Source organism: Rhinatrema bivittatum, chromosome 11 (assembly GCF_901001135.1).
Source record: "Rhinatrema bivittatum chromosome 11, aRhiBiv1.1, whole genome shotgun sequence".
Lineage (NCBI taxonomy): Eukaryota > Metazoa > Chordata > Amphibia > Gymnophiona > Rhinatrematidae > Rhinatrema > Rhinatrema bivittatum.
The window spans coordinates 98,286,914-98,309,311 of record NC_042625.1 but is presented as its reverse complement, the minus strand read 5'-3'; the positions used below and the strand labels follow the sequence as shown (position 1 = coordinate 98,309,311).

The 22,398-nt window shown below is 43.3% G+C and overlaps 1 protein-coding gene across 6 annotated transcripts in view; it reads right to left on the bottom strand.

Moving 5' to 3' along the window:
* The window catches only part of CSMD2 (CUB and Sushi multiple domains 2), a 653,904-nt gene that overhangs the window by 172,014 nt on the left and 459,492 nt on the right, over positions 1-22,398 (bottom strand). For 5 of the 6 annotated variants that reach the window (XM_029572110.1, XM_029572106.1, XM_029572107.1 and 2 more), the window contains one exon: positions 14,404-14,586. The exons of the other annotated variant lie outside the window; for it this stretch is intronic. In XM_029572110.1, coding sequence (XP_029427970.1) covers positions 14,404-14,586 — 183 coding nt within the window. The remainder of the gene's footprint in view (positions 1-14,403; positions 14,587-22,398) is intronic. 6 annotated transcript variants of the gene reach the window in all.

Below are 22,398 nucleotides of genomic sequence, written 5' to 3'. Positions count from 1 at the left end.
TAAATGTACCAATATTTTTTTTATTGAAGAGACTATCTTGTGCGTGAGGTTGGAAAATTTTAAAACGCCCACATCATCATGCTTAAGAGGCGCTTTATATTACAATTGTTGTCGGTCAGAGAAACGAGCATGTAACCATGCCGCTCTATCTTGTTAGCAAAACCTCGCTGAATAAAACATTGAGCCATATTCCCACATTGTAGACTGAATTCCTCAGTTGTGCAACAGACCCTGACAAAGTCTGAGAAATTGCCCTACTGGGAATCCACATTTGAAAGCCGAGGATGATAAATTTCAAATCTCAATAAATTATTGCATTCAGTTAATTTGTGATGAAAAGCAGCGTCGAGGTACAACTTCAACCATTGGATAGGGAAGTCCAAAAATGTGATTTGTTTATGGTGATAGGTCATTGTGAAATGAAGATTGACATCTTAATGGTTGAGCCACTGACAGAATGTATGTAAAGTAGTTTCAGGGCCTTCCCAAATAAAGAAAATGTCATCGATGTAGTGACTCAAAAGCCGGACATATTGAAAGTGTTCGGAAAGATAGACAAATTGCTCTTCAAATTTTGCAACATATAGATTGGCTATGTCAGGGGCTATGGGAGACCCCATAGCCACACCATGGGTTTGTTGAAAAAATTGAAAGTGAATTGAAAGTGAAATATAAATTCCGCCAAAGAATAAAGGACAGAAGTAGGTACTCTGTAAGGACTTGAACGTTGATCTAAGGTTAATTCCACCAGTGACAGTGTTGCTTGAAGAGGGCTGTTGATATATAATGACTCAACATCAAGGCACACAAGAAAAGTTTCTTGTGTTGGTAGACTGTAGCTAGTTTACTTAGCATATGAGCCGAGTCCTGTATATACAAGGGCGCTGCTTGAACAAAGGTCTGTAAAAATATGCCCAAAAATTGAGCTAAAGTTTCCAGAAGAGACCCATTGGCAGATATGATGGTTCTACACGGTGGATTACATAATGACTTGAGTATTTTAGGCACCCCGTAGATTACAGGCATATGAGATGTGCTATTTGTAAAAGGGCGGATTCTTTGCCAGTAAGAAACTCTTTCTTGGAGTTTTCATAAAGAAATGAATTGATGGTATTTGCTAAGACCGTTGTCGGATCATTATCCAGTCTGGATTAATATTTGACATCCTGTAATTAATTCTGAATCTCAGCAGTATAATCAGTGCAATTTAACACCACAATGGCTCCATCTTTGTCAGCAGGTTTGATAGTGATTTCTGTTTTGCATGCTAAATCATACAATGCAGTGCATTCACTAGAAGGCAGATTAAAATAGGTCTTGGTGGAATCGTTCTCTGCTAAGCTTAGATCGCGAAGTATGAGATCTTGAAATATCTGGATGCATGTAGGTAGTGGACCAGGAGGAGTCCAACGTGAAGGCAGTCTAACTACTGAAATATTGAGGTTGGATATAGGTGACTGTGAAAAAACAATTTGAGCTGCAAGATACGAAAAAATCTATGCAATTCTACGTGGCTGTCAAAAGGACTGTGCAACATAGTGGGTACAAATGAAAGGCCTCGATTCAAAACCCATTCTTCTGCTGTCATAAGTGTATACGAAGATAAGTTGATCACCGCCAATTTAAGTTCATTTGAAATGGGGGATAAAAAGTTTGTGCCACTGAAAATCATCTGCTGGTGACCGATGTTGAGGTCTTCTGTATGGGCGTTCTGCCCGATGTGCTCGAGGACTTTGTCCTAAAAAAGGACTGATGGAAGGTCGCTGGTCTGTAGATTGGGAAACTGGTGTCATAAGAGCCACTGGATGAATCATCCGAAGAAGCGAATGTAACTTTCTTAGACTTAAGAGGCAGTTCTGTAGAACTGGCGGTTTAGCCAAGGGTAAACCTTAGAATCAGCATAGTCCTGCTGAGCCCAATGGTTCGCCTCTGAACTTATCTATAGTTTGCTGCAGTTCACTCAATGTAGCAGTGAATGTTTCCAGTGGTACTTGTTGCTTAAGTTCATCCTTGATCACAATTATTTTTGCCTTTATTTCGTCTGTGGTCACCTTAGTATATGAAAAAATTATCTAAAAAAAAAATATTTCGGACTCTCAGTAACAGGTTTTATCCTGGACCGATGATTTAAACAATTCAGCACGTTTTCAGTTAAGGACATAAGACACTCAATCAAATGGTGCAGTCAATAGTGTCTATTTATATGAAGTTATGTCAAGCAAAGCACTAAATATAATTCCTTAGAAGTGGCTTGCATTGTTTCTCTAAGTGAAATCCTCTCTATAACTAAGCATTATTGCAGCATCTGACAACAGCCCCAGGTGAAAACGTCAGAAGAGACAGAAATAATAGTAATGCATGACAATCAGCACTATATATATTATCGATAAACAAAGCAGATTCAGAGAGCAATAGTAAGCTTTACACTGCTATCATAAAGTCCTGACTAATTTTTGCAATTAAGATATAAAAATAGGTAGATAAAAATATTAGGGCTGAAAAGCAACAGAGGATCCACATCCTTGATGCTCCCAACGTTTAGTCAGAATAGTCTGCTCTGCAGGGCTAGCAAACTATGGGGGAGGGAAATGGTGTACAGAGCACCTCTCCCAGCATCCTAACTGCATCCTCAGCAACCTAGGGGACTAGTCTGATATCATAGACTCTTGTCGTTCAAAATGCTTGAGTCTCTTCACGCATTCATTTCTATGAAAAGGTGCAGTCAGCAGAGAGAAAGCCCCAGCCAGTCGCAGGCTGCACTAATTATGATCTTTCTGCAATTAATATGTGCTTGAGCTGCTAATGTTTTTCACAGTTAAATAGAGTTTCCTTAATGTGATAAGCATTATCTCGAAAGATCTATTGATTGTAATGCCTAATGAACAGCAATATTCAGCATATCTGCTAAATAAAATTCATGTAGAAAAACCTGTTTAAATAAATAAACGTTACTTACTCTACAGGCATTTTGGGTAATTATAGTTACAACTGTCTCTTAAGATTACTTGCTTGTACAGAATACTGAACTAGGGACTGTGGGAAAGATTTATAATGAACGGGTGGAATGCGGAGAGAACCTTAAGCGGTGTCAGGCTGCTTCTAGTTACGCTCAATTCTGACCTTGTGTGTCAGAGCTTCATGAGCCCTGTGAGCATCTGGTCAAATTGTTTGATGTCAGAAGCCATGAAATAGTAATTTTGCATCCAAAAGAAGAGGTGCTGTCTTCTGTCAACTCTGCAATAACGTGCATTGGCCTAGACGATATTGTAATAACCTGTCTCTCAAAAAGCAAGGCATGCTTATAACAAAAATCAGGAAAAAATAGCCATTTAAGAATCATTATTTCAAGCTCCCGCCTTGGTGAGATACAAATCAGCTCAGTTTACCAATGGACTCATAAAGCAGGTCTCTGTTCATCACATTTTGGTTATGAGGCTTCTCCCATCATTCATCCTTCTCCACTGCCCAGTTTACTTGTATATTTATAAAATTAAGCAAAACTTTATTTCATAGCAAGAACCTACTGGATCCCTTTCTGAAATGGTTTTCACCCATTTTTTAAATTTAGCTGGCATTTTTAACCTTTCAAAACCATTTTATTATATTTTATTTTTAATGTTTTTATTACTTGATACATTGCAATGCTCTGTATTTATTCTACGTTAATTTGCCCAAACTGACATGACACTAATGATATGCCAATAAAAGTTCAATTGGATAGAATATGTAAATAACTATAATCTATCCTTAGGATTTGAAAATTTCAAAGGAAAATTTCTGAAGAGGGAATTTCAGAAAGTTGCCATGAGATCACAAACTCCCAAACACACAAATATAAATCACCAGTCCCAATTTTTCAAAAAATGTGTATATAAAAGTAAACCGAATGCTGATCTTGCAACAGTGTATGTTAGCCCACTGACAGCGTTTCAAGTGAACTTCATTCTAGCATAAGAAAGGGTCCCAAATTCGGCAATCCTGATGTGGAAGCAGGTTTTGTGCAAACTGCCCGGATCTCTTGATAATCTGTTGTTTCTGTGGACAGGAGCCAAGCATTAATAAAGGAGAGGTATTCATCAGCACTACCACACGTAATTACAGCAGCATCAGCTCAATTAACTTTACTGAAAGTAAAAAAAAATGTCCACACACTTCTCACAATAGTCCCCTATATAAAGAAGGAAGAAACACAAGATGTATCACACAGCGTCCTTATTTCATGATGTTCGTCATATGATTTGTAAATCCATACTGACCCCAAATAAACAAGAAAACGTATACAGCGTACCACTCTGATTTCTTCTTCAGTCCTGTCAGTTCAACAGTACATAATCTAAAACTTCACCGTTATTCTTTCTCATTTAATACTGCCTTAAGGTCAAATTCATGTCAATGTTGAAGTGCCTGATGCAGAACACATCATCTGCGATCCAAAACAGTATGCCGGTGTCTCAAACGATGATCTCCAATGGGCGCATTAGTCTCGCAAGTGTGCAGGCAACTATGGTGTTAATCATACGTTTTCTTCTACCCACGAAAATCTTGGGCAAGGACAGGCTAATACATATACTACCAACTGCAATAGCAGGTCATATTGGTTGTAAAATGAATAAGTTAGCCAGAATCTGAGTGAGTGCATACAGTGCTGACCTCAGCATGCGCACTCACACTACATGATCACTCACACTACTTGATCCTCACTGCTGATGGCCTGTGTACTCACACTACATGATCACTCACACTACATGATCCTCACTGCTGATGGCCTGTGTACTCACACTACATGATCACTCACACTACATGATCCTCACTGCTGATGGCCTGTGTACTCACACTACATGATCACTCACACTACTTGATCCTCACTGCTGATGGCCTGTGTACTCACACTACATGATCACTCACACTACATGATCCTCACTGCTGATGGCCTGTGTACTCACACTACATGATCACTCACACTACTTGATCCTCACTGCTGATGGCCTGTGTACTCACACTACATGATCACTCACACTACTTGATCCTCACTGCTGATGGCCTGTGTACTCACACTACATGATCACTCACACTACATGATCCTCACTGCTGATGGCCTGTGTACTCACACTACATGATCACTCACACTACATGATCCTCACTGCTGATGGCCTGTGTACTCACACTACATGATCACTCACACTACATGATCCTCACTGCTGATGGCCTGTGTACTCACACTACATGATCACTCACACTACATGATCCTCACTGCTGATGGCCTGTGTACTCACACTACATGATCACTCACACTACATGATCCTCACTGCTGATGGCCTGTGTACTCACACTACATGATCACTCACACTACATGATCCTCACTGCTGATGGCCTGTGTACTCACACTACATGATCACTCACACTACTTGATCCTCACTGCTGATGGCCTGTGTACTCACACTACATGATCACTCACACTACATGATCCTCACTGCTGATGGCCTGTGTACTCACACTACATGATCACTCACACTACATGATCCTCACTGCTGATGGCCTGTGTACTCACACTACATGATCACTCACACTACATGATCCTCACTGCTGATGGCCTGTGTACTCACACTACATGATCACTCACACTACTTGATCCTCACTGCTGATGGCCTGTGTACTCACACTACATGATCACTCACACTACATGATCCTCACTGCTGATGGCCTGTGTACTCACACTACATGATCACTCACACTACATGATCCTCACTGCTGATGGCCTGTGTACTCACACTACATGATCACTCACACTACATGATCCTCACTGCTGATGGCCTGTGTACTCACACTACATGATCACTCACACTACTTGATCCTCACTGCTGATGGCCTGTGTACTCACACTACATGATCACTCACACTACATGATCCTCACTGCTGATGGCCTGTGTACTCACACTACATGATCCTCACTGCTGATGGCCTGAGTACTCACACTACATGATCACTCACACTACTTGATCCTCACTGCTGATGGCCTGTGTATGTAGAGAGCGGATGGGTTGGCGGTAATGCCAACCAACATTCCTAATAACTGTGGCCACTGCTTCCTCTCTATTTGTGTGCCTTTAAACACACACCAGATGAGGTTTATGAGATGGCTGTTGATAAGTTAAAACTAAATCCCTGTTAGAACAGAGTGTGTGCCCCCGTCTGATAACATGAGGAGGATAACCTTCTGCTGCCAATCTGATAGACAAATCCTGTGCTTGTTGTCTAAACTCTAAGAAATTCAAACATAACCTCCCAATACTCAGAAACTGGCTGACAGGGAGTCCTTGCTTGAGTTTCCTAGGATGGCAGCTATTATATCACAGAAGTTGTTTATGCTGGTGGGTTTACGATGTGTAGAGATGTGAAACAAATCATTTTGCTTTCTGATTTGAATATCCAGAATTGATATAGACAAATAGTCATATTGCATTGTGAATTTTAAATTAGAATCACACATATTAAGACATTAAAAAAAGCTTTCGAGGATTCTAAGTTGTCAGTCCACAACAACAGAATATCATCAATATACTGCTATCAATCAACGCAAGAATCATGGTGAGGAATAAAGAAACGTTTCTTCAAATTTGAAACATATAGACTGGCGATGTCAGGGGCCATGGCTGACCCCATAGTTGTGCCATGGCCCAGCCCCATCAAAACAATAACAGTTCTTAAATGCATGCCAAGTTATTCAGTTCTGGACAAGTTATTAACCTTAGAACTCATACGGCCTGGTCTTTACAATTTGTAGTATATGCATGATTAGAACTAGACGAGTGGAGCACCATAGTCGCCTGTACACTCCCCAAGACCAAGCATGCCTTTTCGGATCTGAAATGGTGAGCTCTGGACCAGGCACATTTACATTGGCATCGACAATATTAGAAGCAAAAGGACAACAGTGGATTTTTAGATTGTGTGTTGTTGAACCAACAGAGTGGTCATTTTTTTCTTTATTTGGGGTCAGTATGGACTTACGGATCATATAACAAGCACCATCCATGATACAACTCATGTTTCTTCCTTTTTTATATAGGGGACTATTGTGGAAAAATGTTTTGCTTTTAATTGAGCTGATGCTGCTGTAATTACGTGTGGTAGTGCTGATGAATACCTCTCCTTTATTAATGCTTGGCTCCTGTCCACAGAAACAACAGATTATCAAGAGATCCGAGTATGTTAATCTCCCCCTGAAGCTGTTTACATAAAATGTGCTTCCATGTCAGGATTGCCAAATATGGGACCATTTCTTTTGCTGGAATGAAGTTCATTTTAACATACACTGGTGCAAGTTAAGTGTTCACTTTACTTATATACACATCATTTTTTAAAATTGGGCTTGTTGAATTTGTTACCTGTCCAGAACAAGATGTATTGGATGTTGCAGGCTCTAAGCATTTTAAAATAAATAAATGAACATTCTATGCCTAAAGTATAAATTAAACCAGTCCACTATATATAACTGTTCCTTTTAAAATACACTGTAATTCATAACATGAAACAGACTTATACAGGTTACAATACTGCCAAAAATGTTACTATTTCTGCAACCACATATCAGTTGACATGTACCCACGCTTGAATGATTTTATGCATAATCACAATTGTCTAATAGCCACAAGCTTGATTTCCCACAATCATACATCTCCTATAGAAATGCAGCCAGCTCTGGGGTGGATGGATCATTAAAGAGCATTCTCAACCACGTGAAACTCCAAAGGCAGAGACACGGTTATAAGGCCAGTGCTCCAACCTTCAGACAATCCTTCTATATTGCACGAATCTTTCAAATGAATAATCTTTAGGATCACGATTTGAGTGTTTCCTGAAAGAGCTTGGTCTTTAGAACAGAGACATCAATGCTGTACTCCTGACAGAAGGAGATTTACAGTATTATTTCTGATGCAGAGTATCCTATCTCTTACATTCAAGGCTTTGAAAAACAGTGGCCCCACATGCCTGACTGAAAAATAAAAAACCTTCACTCAAGTCAACAGCAGCAGCTAACCGCCCCACCCTTCAAAACAATCCACGTGAAAAAACTAAGTCCAAAGCCTTCAGAGGTGCAGCTCCAGATTCATAGAATGCACTCAACCCTCCATACCTGCAAGGAATCAATGACTACCTGGAATTCCAGCACCAACTACAGACTGGTACCCTCTGTAAAATAACCTCTTCCATTCGATAATCACAGCACAACCGTAACACTTAAAAACCAAGAAGCAGAGTGACTTGAAAAATTAACCTATGTAAAGGCTTTGATGTATTTAAACACTACACTGAATGCAAACTTGCCAGGAATGCAAACCTACCAATAAATTAATACTTCCTTCTTCACCTTGTAATGTTTACTTTTACTATACTTTTACTTCTAACCTTTAACCTAATCTACCTCATTGGAATGTACCTCAGTATAATCAATCTCACTGCAATGTAACCCTTTGACCTAATCTAACTCACTGTAATCCTCTTTGAAACAGTTGACCAGCCACAAAATGCCGGACCGGCCCGGGTATTCGCCGCCCAGGCCGGCCCAGGACACGTCACATGTTCTGCCGAGTGCAGCTCTGTCACGGCCGCGCACGGCACACCACATGACTGGAGCGATCGGCCCACCGGGGGATGCCCGATCCCCCGATAGGCCAATCCGCCCCTGGTTCCTATGATACACTTAATGCTGACAGTTACAGCTGCCGTATACTGATCATTGGGCTCGAGGAAGACCAAGCATTGATCACCGGGCTCAACAGGCCTGAGGAAGACCAAGCACTCATCACAGAACTCAACAGGTCTTAGGAAGGCCAAGCACTTATCACAAAGCTCAACAGGCCTGAAAATGACCAGGCAGTGATAACTGGGTTCAATAGGCCTGAGGAAGACCAAGCACTCATCACCAGGCTTAATGGGTCTCAGGAAGACCAAGCATTCATCACCAGGCTCAATGGGTCTCGGGAAGTCCAAGCATTCATCACCAGGCTCAACAGGCCTGAAAAGGACCAAGCAGTGATCACTGGGTTCAATAGGCATGAGGAAGACCAAGAACTCATCACCAGGCTCAACAGGCCTGAAAAGGACCAAGCAGTGATTACTGGGTTCAATAGGCATGAGGAAGACCAAGCACTCATCACCAGGCTCAACAAGCCTGAAAAGGACCAAGCAATGATCACCGGGTTCAATAGGCATGAGGAAGACCAAGCACTCATCACCAGGCTCAACAGGCCTGAAAAGGACCAAGCAGTGACCACTGGGTTCAATAGACCTGAGAAAGACCAAGCAGTGATCAATAAGCTCAACAGCACTGAGAGAAACCAAGACATGTTTCGTACAGGTTTGAGTACCTAAGATTAATGTCTAATTTGTTCAGGTTAATAGATGAACTAATTTCCCAAACATCTGTAAATAAAGTATCTTATCTTATTAAGAGCAGACTATATAAACAGACTGAAACACAAGGGAGTGGGGTTAAGGAATGATTCTATCACTTCTGGAAGTCTGATTTTCTAATTTATTTAACAAATAAAATGAGCACTTAGATCTGAAGTTAGTCTCCTCCCTTTCTGTCCCATACCAGACAGCAAAATTACTCATCCAAGAAACAGACTGGAGTAGCAGGGGCTGCATTGACAGAGCTGTTTTATATTACAAAGACTTTAGTAAGAAATAGTAAATTAATATTTGAGAGCAAACCCTAAAGTTATTAAGAGACTGTTTATGCATGCAGTCATCTTTTTGATGCCCGAGTTTCACTTTGTAAGAGAGAAAGGAGAAGTGAGGCACGACAATCAGGAGCAGTCCTTCCTCTCCTCACCTTTCATCCTCCGTTGTATTACAAGGCCCTGGTGTTCTGCTTCTCCCCTCGCCCTACTGATTGAGCTTCCCCAACCCTCTATGCCTCAGCAGATTTCCACAGCTATTTCACAAATCTAATCACATTTTGTAGGCCAATGGAATTTCAAGAAGCTAAAATAATGATTTGCCAATGTAAACTTGATATGTACCAGCGTAAATGCCTCACTTTATCCTGTTATGTAGCTGATAGGTGGTTATCATTCTGGGCTCCAGAAATGGGTGAATCACTCACACCTTCATTCATCCCAAATTCTTCCCCCCCCCCCCCCCCCACACCAGCAACAATTCCAATCCACATATCGACCCAGCAACAATATGAAAATCAGATTCATCAAAATATTCCCTATGGTTTTGCAGTAAGAAAAGAAACAATCCAGTAGACTGAAAAAGTGATTTCTTTTCTGAGAAATGAGATACAACTAATGCATTTACATTATTAAACAGCCTGTGGGGGATCGGTAGGAGATGAAATCCCAGCTACTCACATTAACTCTTACTGGCGAGACTGAAGGAAGTGTGCATCGGATTCTGGAGGACTGCGCTGCATGCAAGGGAGAGAGATTAAGAACGAGGGGGGTCAGAGCACTGTACCTGCCAGGTCAGGCTGGTTCCCAATTCGTTTGGAAGCCAAAAGAAGCAGGGGGAAGCAGTGGGGCAAAACAGAATAAGTGTTCCTGATAGAGAGAAGGCATCTTGGCAAGGTTTGTTTTACTTTATTTGTTACTGAGGTTTCTGGCACGGAGATCCTTATTCATAAAGGGGTAGATTTTTAAAGTTATGCTCGGGCGTAGATTTGTTCGCACAACCCGGCGCGAACAAATCTACGCCCGATTTTATAACATGTGCGCACTGCCGCACGCATGTTATAAAATCCAGGGTCAGCGCGTGCAAGGGGGTGCACAATTGCGCAACCTGCGCGCGCCAAGCAGCCTGCCTCCGTTCCCTCCGAGGCCGCTCTGAAATCGGAGCAGCCTCGGAGGGAACTTTTTTCCACCCCCCCACCTTCCCCTCCCTTCCCCTATCTAACCTGCCCCCAGCCCTAACTAAATCCCCCCCCTACCTTTGTTCAGAAAGTTACGCCTGCCCGAGGCAGGCGTAACTTGTGCGCACCAGAGGGCTGCCGGCGTGCCATTCCCCTGCCCGGGGGCTGGTTCGGAGGCCTCGGCCACGCCCCCGGAATGCCCCCAGGCCGGCACCATGCCCACGGCCCTGCCCCCCAAAAGCCCCCAAATGCCGCGCCGCCCCGACACGCTCCCCAAGCAAAGCCCTGGGACTTACGTGCGTCCCGGGGCTTTGCGTGCACTGACGGCCTATGCAACATAGGCGTGCCGGCTCTCAAGTCCCCTGCACATGTAAATCCGGCTGAATTTACGCGCGCAGGGCTTTTAAAATCTGCCCCATAGAGTTTTACCATAGGCAGAGAGTCCTTTATGAGTGAGGCCCAGTGACATCCTTCTGTCTCTGTACAGTGTGATTTTGCAGACTCTGCACCCCCTACAAGTTGTCTGCGGGATGTGCCTGTAATGTCACCACCAGACACAGGAAGCAGCTCTGTAATCCTAGTGATATTTTTTACCCCCGGGTTTATGCCTCCCACTCTGACTGGAGTCTGGTGTTCCTGCAGGGTTGGGTGGCAGGGCCATTAAACCTGCCCTCCCCCCTCCCTCCCCATGGACTGTGGGTTCTTAATCTCATCCAAAAGTTCAAGGAGGGGCCATCCTCATCTCAAAACTCAGAACCTGCCCTTGGATCTTGGCTACAGGTCCTGATACTGTGGTACACTGGTCAGATGTCGTCTCTTTTCCTTTGGTGCCACTGCTCACCTGCTGAGGCATTTGGAAATGGCTTTTCCTCCAGGACATCTCTAGAGGTGGCCAGTAATGCACAACAGCCTCATGTGTCACCTGACGCCTCTTAGGAAACGTCAGGAACCAGAACACTTTTCTGTACTATCAAATGGGGCAAGAAATATGTAAAGACAATCAGGATAATCTGCTGACCCAGATTTCCCAATCAGCAAGAAGCAGGAGCTCATTTGACCATGCAACCAAGGAGGTGACCAGCATCAGCTAAATGTATTGGTCCTACTTCCTGGTATAGCCTGCAAATGTCCCTTTTCTAACCTCCAAGAAACTAACAGAATATGCAGATTCTTGACAATTTTGTTATTGTCATTAGATACTTAGTTATCTTACTGTTTTAGGTGGAAGATTAATTTTTTAACTGTTGTCATTTTTATGCATTATTGGTTGTACAGCACTATGAATTAATTTCTCTGATCAGAAAGGTGGAATAGAAGTTTTTTTAATAAATAAATAAATACACAAATATTTCATTAATATATTCACAAACCCAGACGCACTTTCATGTCTCACTATGGCATTTGCTATCAGGCTACCCAGCACATGAGTTAGTGCCCTACAGCAATTACAAAGAACACACAAAGACATGAATAAAAGCGCATCTCTGCAGTGCCTCCCTACGACACAGGACAGGAAGCAGGTGGAAACATGGCGGCCGGTGATGAGGATGAGGATGAAGTCCTTGCATCAGAAACAAGAATATGCACCTTCAATGCAGCAAACATGCCCCAGAACCACAACCCTGGCACTTCCCAGCTCTGCCATCCTCCACTTGTGAGGGGAACATCTTAAAACTGGAGCTGATGGCCATAGAGGAGAAACGCCAGGAAGAGGCATGAGATCATAGTGCAGGAAAGAAATGGTAATTCAGGTGTGGGAAGAAGGAGGGCGCAAGTTGTTGAACAGAGTCCCGGCAAAGTTTCTGAATCAGTTCGGTCCGGGCCACTGCTCCAGAGACAGAAAAATAAAGATACTCAATCTGTTTTTAATTTCTGATTTGAAAACTTTATTATCCTAAAGTTTAATTTAACTGCTAAGTGTGGCTTGGTAAAATGTTCCAGCAGTGAGAAGTGTTAATTAGGAACTAATTGGGATACCTCAGTACAACACCAGGTAACATGATCAGAGCCGAGTTCCTACGGTGCAGGGACTCCCAGGTGATGGGTCACCATGACGTTTTGGCATTTCCCATTATTCAGGATAAATACCAAGTCCTGGCTTAGCTGGCACCTACTTGTCTACAGAGGACAGCACAGAATACTTTTCTCAGTGGTGCAGCACATGTTTACAGCTGGATCTGTAGGTCTCGACATGGTTTCCATATTCAAAGTAATCACCCATAAACTAGATTATCTGCTTTTAGCCAAGATTTCATCTCCTAAACAGTCCACTAGAAATCAGATTAGCATGCTATGACACCAACTCGATGCACCTTAAATTGATCTTAATTTATGATACAATGAGTTACGATGGCTCTGCACTGCACACCCTGTGTGGTGCAACTTGAGATAACCCAAAAAAGCTGCCAAGACATGCACTTGGGGACTCTCTAATCCGTGCCTAGCTCTAGTGTATATACTTCAGAAGCACTCCTGGATAAAAGATGCAGTCCTGGCCCGCCATGTCTTTCAAATACGTAACACTACAGAGAAACACAATGCAGTACCAGAGGGGAAAGATGGAAATGATGTCTGGGGGAATTGTAATTATTTAATTTCTAATAGTTTGGGTATCAGTATGCAGAGTTTTTATGAAGCCAGAAACTTACAAGGAATATATAAAGTGTCAGAACAGAAAACAAATCCTTAATGTGTATGGGGCGCAGTAGGGAGATGCCATCTCAATCTACCACAGCTGAAACATTTTAAGGGTTTATTGATTTACTAAGAGCCTGAGACACATTTGCATAAGATGAGAGAACAGAATTGAATGCCTAATATAGAGGTCTATTAGCATCTAACACCTGTTAACTTTGTGTTTCTGAGGGGTTGTTTCACTCTAGATGTGGAAGAAAGTAATTAACAAAGCAAATGCAAAAATCCTAAGAAATAAAATGTTTCTTCTTTTTGGAAGAGGAAAAGCAGTTTTGCAGGAGAGGAAAGTGAATGTTTTGTGACCTCGGGTCATCAGATTGGCTCCCAGCTGGATCACATGAGCTCTGTGCTATGGGACAATAAAGGGCAAACCAGAGTAATGTGCAGCGCTTCAGGAGTAACAAAGGACAGGCAGCTTTCGTTATCACCAAGAAGATGCTGCCATTACGGCAGTTACAGCAGCTTGATCTTAACAAATAATAAACAGCATGAAACAGCTAATACTACTGTTTTATGTTCCTGGGGCCCAGCTAAGTCCCCCTCCTCCCTCCTTGTATTAAGCGAGTAATAAACTCAACACATATATAAATTCCTGCCAGGAAGGGATCAGCAGATTTCACCCTGTCCTTTCCTACGCTGTCCCTTTCCAGTACACACAGGTTCCAAAACCATGGATGGGGACAAATCCGGCACACCTGGTAACTATTACGGCCCTGGTAGGCTGCCCAGCCTGACCCCAGATAAACCAGTCAAGGCCTGGCAGGAATCCCAGCCCAGTGCCCAACACTGTCTGGGAGGCAGGTAACCAAAGAGCTGTAAGAGACGCCACCGCCTCCTCGCTAACTTACAAACACAGCCTGGCTTCCTGGCCGACCACTGATTATTCTTTTGGCAAGTAATTGTTTTTTGTCCCACCAGGTCAAAGGCGGGTTGGCATTCAAACTTCAAAGTGTCCCCATGATGGAACCTCGAGCCCTCTCTCCTCCCGTAGGCTGGTATTCCAGGATCTCCGCAACTGCCCTGGTCAATTTCTAAGAGAAAAGAAAAAAATAAAGGTCAATGAACAAAAAGCTATAAGCAGATCCCCTTTCATTGGATTACATGCCCTTCCTCAAGTCAAACAAAGAGGAGAGACGCCCGTCTATATCAGCGGAACACTCAACATTCTGCGCAGTTTAGGGATGGGCATTCGTTTCTTCCGTTTTAGCGAGTACGCACGTGCCTCACCAACTTTCTAGTGCACGCGAAAAAAACGGATATTATACGAGTATTTTCAATAATAAGAGCATGACATCCATGTTTTCGCATGTGCTAGAAAGTCGGTGAGCTAGACTCGCACACACTCAAACAAATGATATCCTGGTGACTCAGTGACCCATAATTACAGCAGCCTCCTTACTCTCATCCCACCCACACCCACCTTCATTCCCGCACAATATTTCTTCCAGCTGTCACAATCCTCTCTGTGAAAAGCTTCTGATGTTTTTACTTCAAACTCTTCAACAAGGGCAGCACGCCACAGACCTTACCGACTTCAAAGCTTTCTCCTCTAATGATGGTAATAAGCCAAAAACAAGTTCTTAATTTGTCCCTATAGAAAATGTTTTACATGAGGCAAATAACTCGGGAGAATAAAATAGCTTCTGTAAATTAATTTTTAATCATAAAGCCTATTCGGTGACTGGTAAGATTTTACTCTGCTTTCCTTGTTTGCCTCTGGTAGCTGTAAGCCAGGAAATTCACCAACTCTTTCTCTCTTCTGGAGGAAAACTCCTTGTTACTGTTTTAAATTGTTTGAAAGCACAGATCTCAATTCTATTATTCTATCTGCTCCAGTGATTAGCTAAATAAAGTATTGGCTTTTGAGTATTTCACTTGTGGCTCCATGAAGACACTTTGATTTATCTGAATAAATAATCTTGTATCTCTCCTCTTCCACGCTGTGATCTACAGTAGGTTTTTAAATCCCAAACAGTTACTACAGGGCATGACAGTGCAGGAGAGCCAGCAAAAGAGGCAAAGATAAGGAACTGGGAAGATATGGGGAGGGAGAGAGAGGGGGAGAGTAAGACAAGAGGGAGAGCATAGGAGAAGAGAGAAAACAGCCACTGAGTGATGGAGAGGAGAGCGAGGTCCATATCATGAGTGCTGTCTATTCAGTGGTGCAGCTGCGCTGCTAAATATGCCCAGATAGCCTAAAGTTAGCTGGATACGTTTATCTAGCTAACGTAAGGTTGAGTTTACAGCATGACCAGAGATAGCCGGAAAACTTATCTTAGCTGCATGAATAGGTTATACAGCTACAGTATGGCCAAAGTTTAATTTAGCGGGATAACTGTATTGAATATAGTCAGCTACCTCTGAATATCAAAGTTAGCCAAATAACTCAACTCCTCCCAGTTACACCCCTAACTTTGCCAGCTAAAATATAGCCAGCTAGATGACAACATTAAGTCAGTCGGATAACTTCTGAGTTATCCATCTAAATGTAAACGGCTTAGCACAGTGAATAAAAAAGATCTGTAAATAAATAATTAAATGCTTCTGAATATGGAGCTTGATTTCTCTTATGGCCCCCATATTTAGTATATGAAATTTTATATTTTAAAATTCAGAATCCAATATATACAAAAGTCAGATTTCTCAGATAACATATGGTTAATGGTCAAAATGTCCTGTATGTAAAATGTTTAAGAGGCATTTGTGAGGCTGAAATCAGGTAATAGTGCATGTATGTGAACCCAGATCCAGTCTCTGAAAGGTCTATGACCCATACACAAGCACTTAATTAGTAAATGTCGAACACAGGTGTGATCAGAGCTCCTGTATTAGCAGCTAATGCAAGAACCTTTCAGATGCTGCTGCATTCAGATTCTGGGTAAATATCTGTTAAAAAATAAAAAAAGCCTCAAAGTTTTGCAACAAAGAGTCTTGCTGTGCAAAAATCAGCGAGAAGCCAAGACTGAAACGTCACGTTGCTCGGAAAGCCACCGAACTAGTGCCTTCCACACAGGATGCATTGAAATGTCACGTTGCTCGGAAAGCCACCGAACTAGTGCCTTCCACATATGATGCACTGAAATGTCACGTTGCTCGGAAAGCCACCGAACTAGTGCCTTCCACACAGGATGCATTGAAATGTCACGTTGCTCGGAAAGCCACCGAACTAGTGCCTTCCACATATGATGCACTGAAATGTCACGTTGCACGGAAAGCCACCGAACTAGTGCCTTCCACACAGGATGCATTGAAATGTCACGTTCCACGGAAAGCTACCGTACTAGTGCCTTCCACATATGATGCACTGAAATGTCACGTTGCACGGAAAGCCACCGAACTAGTGCCTTCCACACAGGATGCATTGAAATGTCACGTTCCACGGAAAGCCACCGTACTAGTGCCTTCCACATATGATACACTGAAATGTCACGTTGCACGGAAAGCCACCGAACTAGTGCCTTCCACACAGGATGCACTGAAATGTCACGTTCCACGGAAAGCCACCGTACTAGTGCCTTCCACATATGATGCACTGAAATGTCACGTTGCACGGAAAGCCACCGAACTAGTGCCTTCCACACAGGATGCACTGAAATGTCACGTTCCACGGAAAGCCACCGTACTAGTGCCTTCCACATATGATGCACTGAAATGTCACGTTGCACGGAAAGCCACCGAACTAGTGCCTTCCACACAGGGTGCATTGAAATGTCACGTTCCACGGAAAGCCACCGTACTAGTGCCTTCCACATATGATGCACTGAAATGTCATGTTGCACGGAAAGCCACTGAACTAGTGCCTTCCACACAGGGTGCATTGAAATGTCACGTTCCACGGAAAGCCACCGTACTAGTGCCTTCCACATATGATACATAGTAACATAGCATAGTAACATAGTAATGACGGCAGAAAAAGACCAAAATTGTCCATCCAGTCTGCCCAGCAAGCTTTGCAAGTTAGTAACCGCCGCTCCGTGCAGGTTACCCCCATGTTTTTCTTAAGGGTAGTAACTGCCGCTCCATGTCGGTTTAGCTTTTTTATTTATTACCATCCTCTAGCCTTTTAGGGATCCACAGTGTTTATCCCATGCCCCTTTGAAATCCTTCACAGTTTTAGTCTTCACCACTTCCTCCAGAAGGGCATTCCAGTCATCCACCAACCTCTCCGTGAAGAAATATTTGCTGACATTGGTTCTAAGTCTTCCTCCCTGGAGTTTCAAATTGTGACTGCTAGTTCTACTAAATTGTTTCCAATGGAAAAGGTTTGTTGATGACCATGGATCATTAGAACCTTTCAAGTATCTAAAGGTCTGTATCATATCACCCCTGCTCCTCCTCTCCTCCAGGGTATACATATTCAGGTTCCTCAACCTCTCCTTATAAGTCATTCGATGGAGACCACCCACCATTTTGGTCGCCCTTCTCTGAACCACCTCCATCCTGTCTCTGTCTCCTTTGAGATACGGTCTCCAGAACTGAACACAGCACTCCAGGTGAGGCCTCACCAAGGACCTGTACAAGGGGATTATCACCTCCTTTTTCTTGCTGGTTATTCCTCTCTCTATGCAGCCCAGTATTCTTCTGGCTTTGGCTATCGCCGTGTCACACTGCTTCATCGACTTCAGGTCGTTAGACACTATCACCCCAAGGTCTCTCTCCTGCTCCGTGCACATCAGCCCTTCACCCCCCAATGCAAATAGTTCTTTTGGATTACCACGCCCCAGATGCATGACTCAGCATTTCTTGGCATTGAATCCCAGTTGCCATATGTTTGACCACTCTTCCAGCTTCCTTAAATCCCGTCTCATTCTCTGTACTCCTTCCGGTGTGTCCACTCTGTTTAGTTGCACTGAAATGTCACATTGCACGGAAAGCCACAGTTGTAGTGCCTTCCATACAGGATGCACTGAAATGTCACGTAGCTCAGAAAGCCACGTTCTAGTGCCTTCCATACAGGATGCACTGAAATGTCACGTTGATCGGAAAGTCACTGTTCTAGTGCCTTCCACACAGGATGCACTGAAATGTCACGATGATCGGAAAGTCACCATTCTAGTGCCTTCCACACAGGACGCACTGAAATGTCACGTTGATCGGAAAGTCACTGTTCTAGTGCCTTCCACACAGGACGCACTGAAATGTCACATTGCTTGGAAAGCCACCGTTCTAGTGCCTTCCACACAGGATGCACTGAAATGTCACGATGATCGGAAAGTCACCATTCTAGTGCCTTCCACACAGGACGCACTGAAATGTCACATTGCTTGGAAAGCCACCGTTCTAGTGCCTTCCACACAGGATGCACTGAAATGTCACGATGATCGGAAAGTCACCGTTCTAGTGCCTTCCACACAGGATGCACTGAAATGTCACGTTGATCGGAAAGTCACCATTCTAGTGCCTTCCACACAGGACGCACTGAAATGTCACGTTGATCGGAAAGTCACCATTCTAGTGCCTTCCACACAGGACGCACTGAAATGTCACGTTGATCTGAAATCACCGTTCTAGTGCCTTCCACACAGGACGCACTGAAATGTCATGTTGATCTGAAAGTCACCATTCTAGTGCCTTCCACACAGGACGCACTGAAATGTCACGTTGATCGGAAAGCCACCATTCTAGTGCCTTCCACACAGGACGCACTGAAATGTCACGTTGATCTGAAAATCACCGTTCTAGTGCCTTCCACACAGGATGCACTGAAATGTCATGTTGCATGGAAAGTCACCATTCCAATGTCTTCCACATCCACACAGGATGGACTGATCATGAGTCATATTGTTCTCCAGTGCAATTTTCATACAATATATACAGCATGCCATAGTTATTAGTTGGATCTTGTTTAAGGCAGAAATGGTTCCTTTATGTATCTAACTCATCCATTTGTATTGCTGAGTGGCACACAAGAGTTGCTGGGTGCTGTCTCAGTACTTGAGTCCTGCCATGGTTATCACCTTGCACTGAGTTACACTTGATAGAAGAGATTAATTCTCTCTCTTGGAAGTTTCATAATGTATCACATTTCTGTAATTTGCTTTAATCAGTAGCAGTCTCAAGAGAATATTTAGCCTTCATTTCAGTACCAGGACCTGACACTTTTGCACCTTACTCTGTACCTGTTAACTGATTTTAAGGACATGACAGAAGAGTGGAACTGCCTTAGTTTTCCCCAGTGTACTAAGGACAAAATGGCATATGACCATTCTTACTGACAGTACTATTTTATTTATTTATTTATTTATTTATTTAAAAGTGTTTCTATACCGCTTTTTCAAACAGAGTTTAGTCAAAACGGTTTACATTAATATAAAAACATAAACATAATACAAATAGCTAAAAAATTACACAAATCATATAATAATAAAATTAAGTAAATAAAAACAATTATAAATAATCTAATCAAATCAAAATAAAAAATCAAAGTGCCATGTAATAGCCTCTAAATATATTGAGAAAATTGAGGTAGGGGATGATTTTTATACAAAATATATACAGAAACTATTGGGAGTTAAAAAAGGGGGGGGGGGTAAAAAATGGATGGGAAATGCGGGGGGTATTGAATGAAAATGTGACATGAAAATTACTGTTTGGTTGATGAAATTTTGAAGACAATCTGAAACAGGTATGTTTTAAAAGATTTCTTGAAGTATAAAGGGTTAGGTAGTAATCGCAGTGAGTCGGGTGACGCATTCCAGTGGGAGGGACCTGCTACTGAAAAAGCCCTTTTCCTTGTAATGTCTAATCTTGCTAATCGAGGTGAAGGGATATCCAAAAGGTTTTTTGTCAAAGATCTTAGGTGTCTGGGGGGTTTGTAGATACAAAGTATAGAAAATTCTATACTACACAAATGGAAAGTGCCTGTAAACTGATTCCTTGCATTGAGGGCAGGGGAATGGCAGTGCCAGTTGGAATACTGATTGCTATATTCACAACAGAGTAAGGCACATTCTTGAGTGCTTGTCAAGTTTTGCATCTATCTTGGCTATTTCTGCCCTTAATATTTTTGCTAAGTGCAAAATTTTACATAAACTTGGAAACTGCACACTCATTAAAAACTAGGGGCCGGATTTTAAAAGGGTTACGCGCATAAGTTATGTGCGTAACCCTTTTAAAACCCCCCTGCATGCGCCAAGCCTATTTTGCATAGGCTCGGCGGCGCGTGCAAGCCCCGGGACGCGCGTAAGTCCCGGGGCTTCGCAAGGGGGTGTGTCGGGGGTGTGCCGGGAGGGCGGCGCGATTTTCGGGGCGTGTCGGGGGCATGTCGGGGCGTGGCTCCAGCCCGGGGACGTGGTCGAGGCCTCCGGATCAGCCCCCGGGTCGGGTGATGGTGCGCCAGCAGCCCGCTGGCGCGCGCAGAGTTACGCCAGCCTCCAGCCGGCGTAACTTTGCCAACAAAGGTAGGGGGAAGGGTTAGATAGGGCCGGGGAGGTGGGTTAGGTAGGGGAAGGTGCAGGGGGGTAGAAGGAAAGTTCCCTCCGAGGCCGCTCCTATTTTGGAGCGGCCTCGGAGGGAATGGGCAGCGCGCGCCAGGCTCGGCGCGCGCAAGTTGCACAAATGTGCACCCCCTTGCGCGCACCGACCCCAGATTTTATAAGATATGCGCGGCTATGTGCGTATCTTATAAAATCCGGTGTACTTTTGTTCGCGCCTGGTGCACGATTTAGAAAATCTACCCCTAAGGGGACAAGGATGCACCAAGCTAGAAGTTTTTAGTAACCTATGTAAGCATATTAATGTTAAAATCAAACTGCCTAATTTGTTCCTAACAATCAGGTTTAACTAACACACCTAGTTTATTATTTTAAATTGTTACCGTACTATGATGGCACACGAGTAATTTGTAATCTATACCACCCATATTTCTCTTTATCGTGCCCTTCTGTAAACCGTTGTGATGGTATTTAACTTAACGACGGTATAGAAAATTTTTTAAATAAATAAATAATTTTTTCTACCTATTGCACATGAAAAGGGACTTTTTGCGTGTGATAGCTAGATAGGGGCGGAGTCAGGGTGGCATCGGGACCGGAAGAGGAGGAGTCGGGGTGGCATCGAGACCGGAAGAGGAGGAGTCAGGGTGGCATCGGGACCGGAAGAGGAGGAGTCAGGGTGGCATCGGGACCGGAAGAGGAGGAGTCGGGGTGGCATCGGGGCGGACGCGGCGGAAACTTTCATGGTGGTGCTATTGGGTGTGAAAGCCGGCAGCGATAACGGCAGTGGTGCGATTGCTGCCGGCTTTTGCAGGCCTGCCCCCTGCTTCACCCCCCGTTACTGCGGGATTCAGAAAGCATGCGCCGTAGGAAAATCCAGGCCTAAGTGTGCAGAAAACCCAAATTGCTTTTTTTTTTTTTACTTTTTAAAACTGGAGTCAGGTAAATTTTGCAGAGAAGACACTGCTATGTGCAATAATTTATAAAAATCGCTTTTGTGAGGTTGTCTCTTCCTGTCAAAATGAATGGGTGTTTTACAAGATGAAAAGTCCATTGAGGCTGGACTAACCTCAGACCCTGCCCTCCTGATGACAAACAGCGGCTGCTTTAGATAAACTACCTCCACAGCTGTAGTACTGTAGTTATGAGAAAGTAAGGGCTCATTTTCAAAAAGGTCTATGCATGTAATCAGCTTTAGAAAATCATCCTGGAGGCGGGGGTGGGAGGGAGGGAGGGAGGGGATGAGCAGGGAACAGCACTTGTATAACTTGATCCTTTGGGGCAGACATTCTGGGGGGGATTTAGGGCCAGAAAAGCATTTTCATGCATAGTTTTTCTTTTCATCTCACACAATATTGAGCGTAAATGTACACATACCCTGTACCACCACACGTGTACCAGCACAACCAT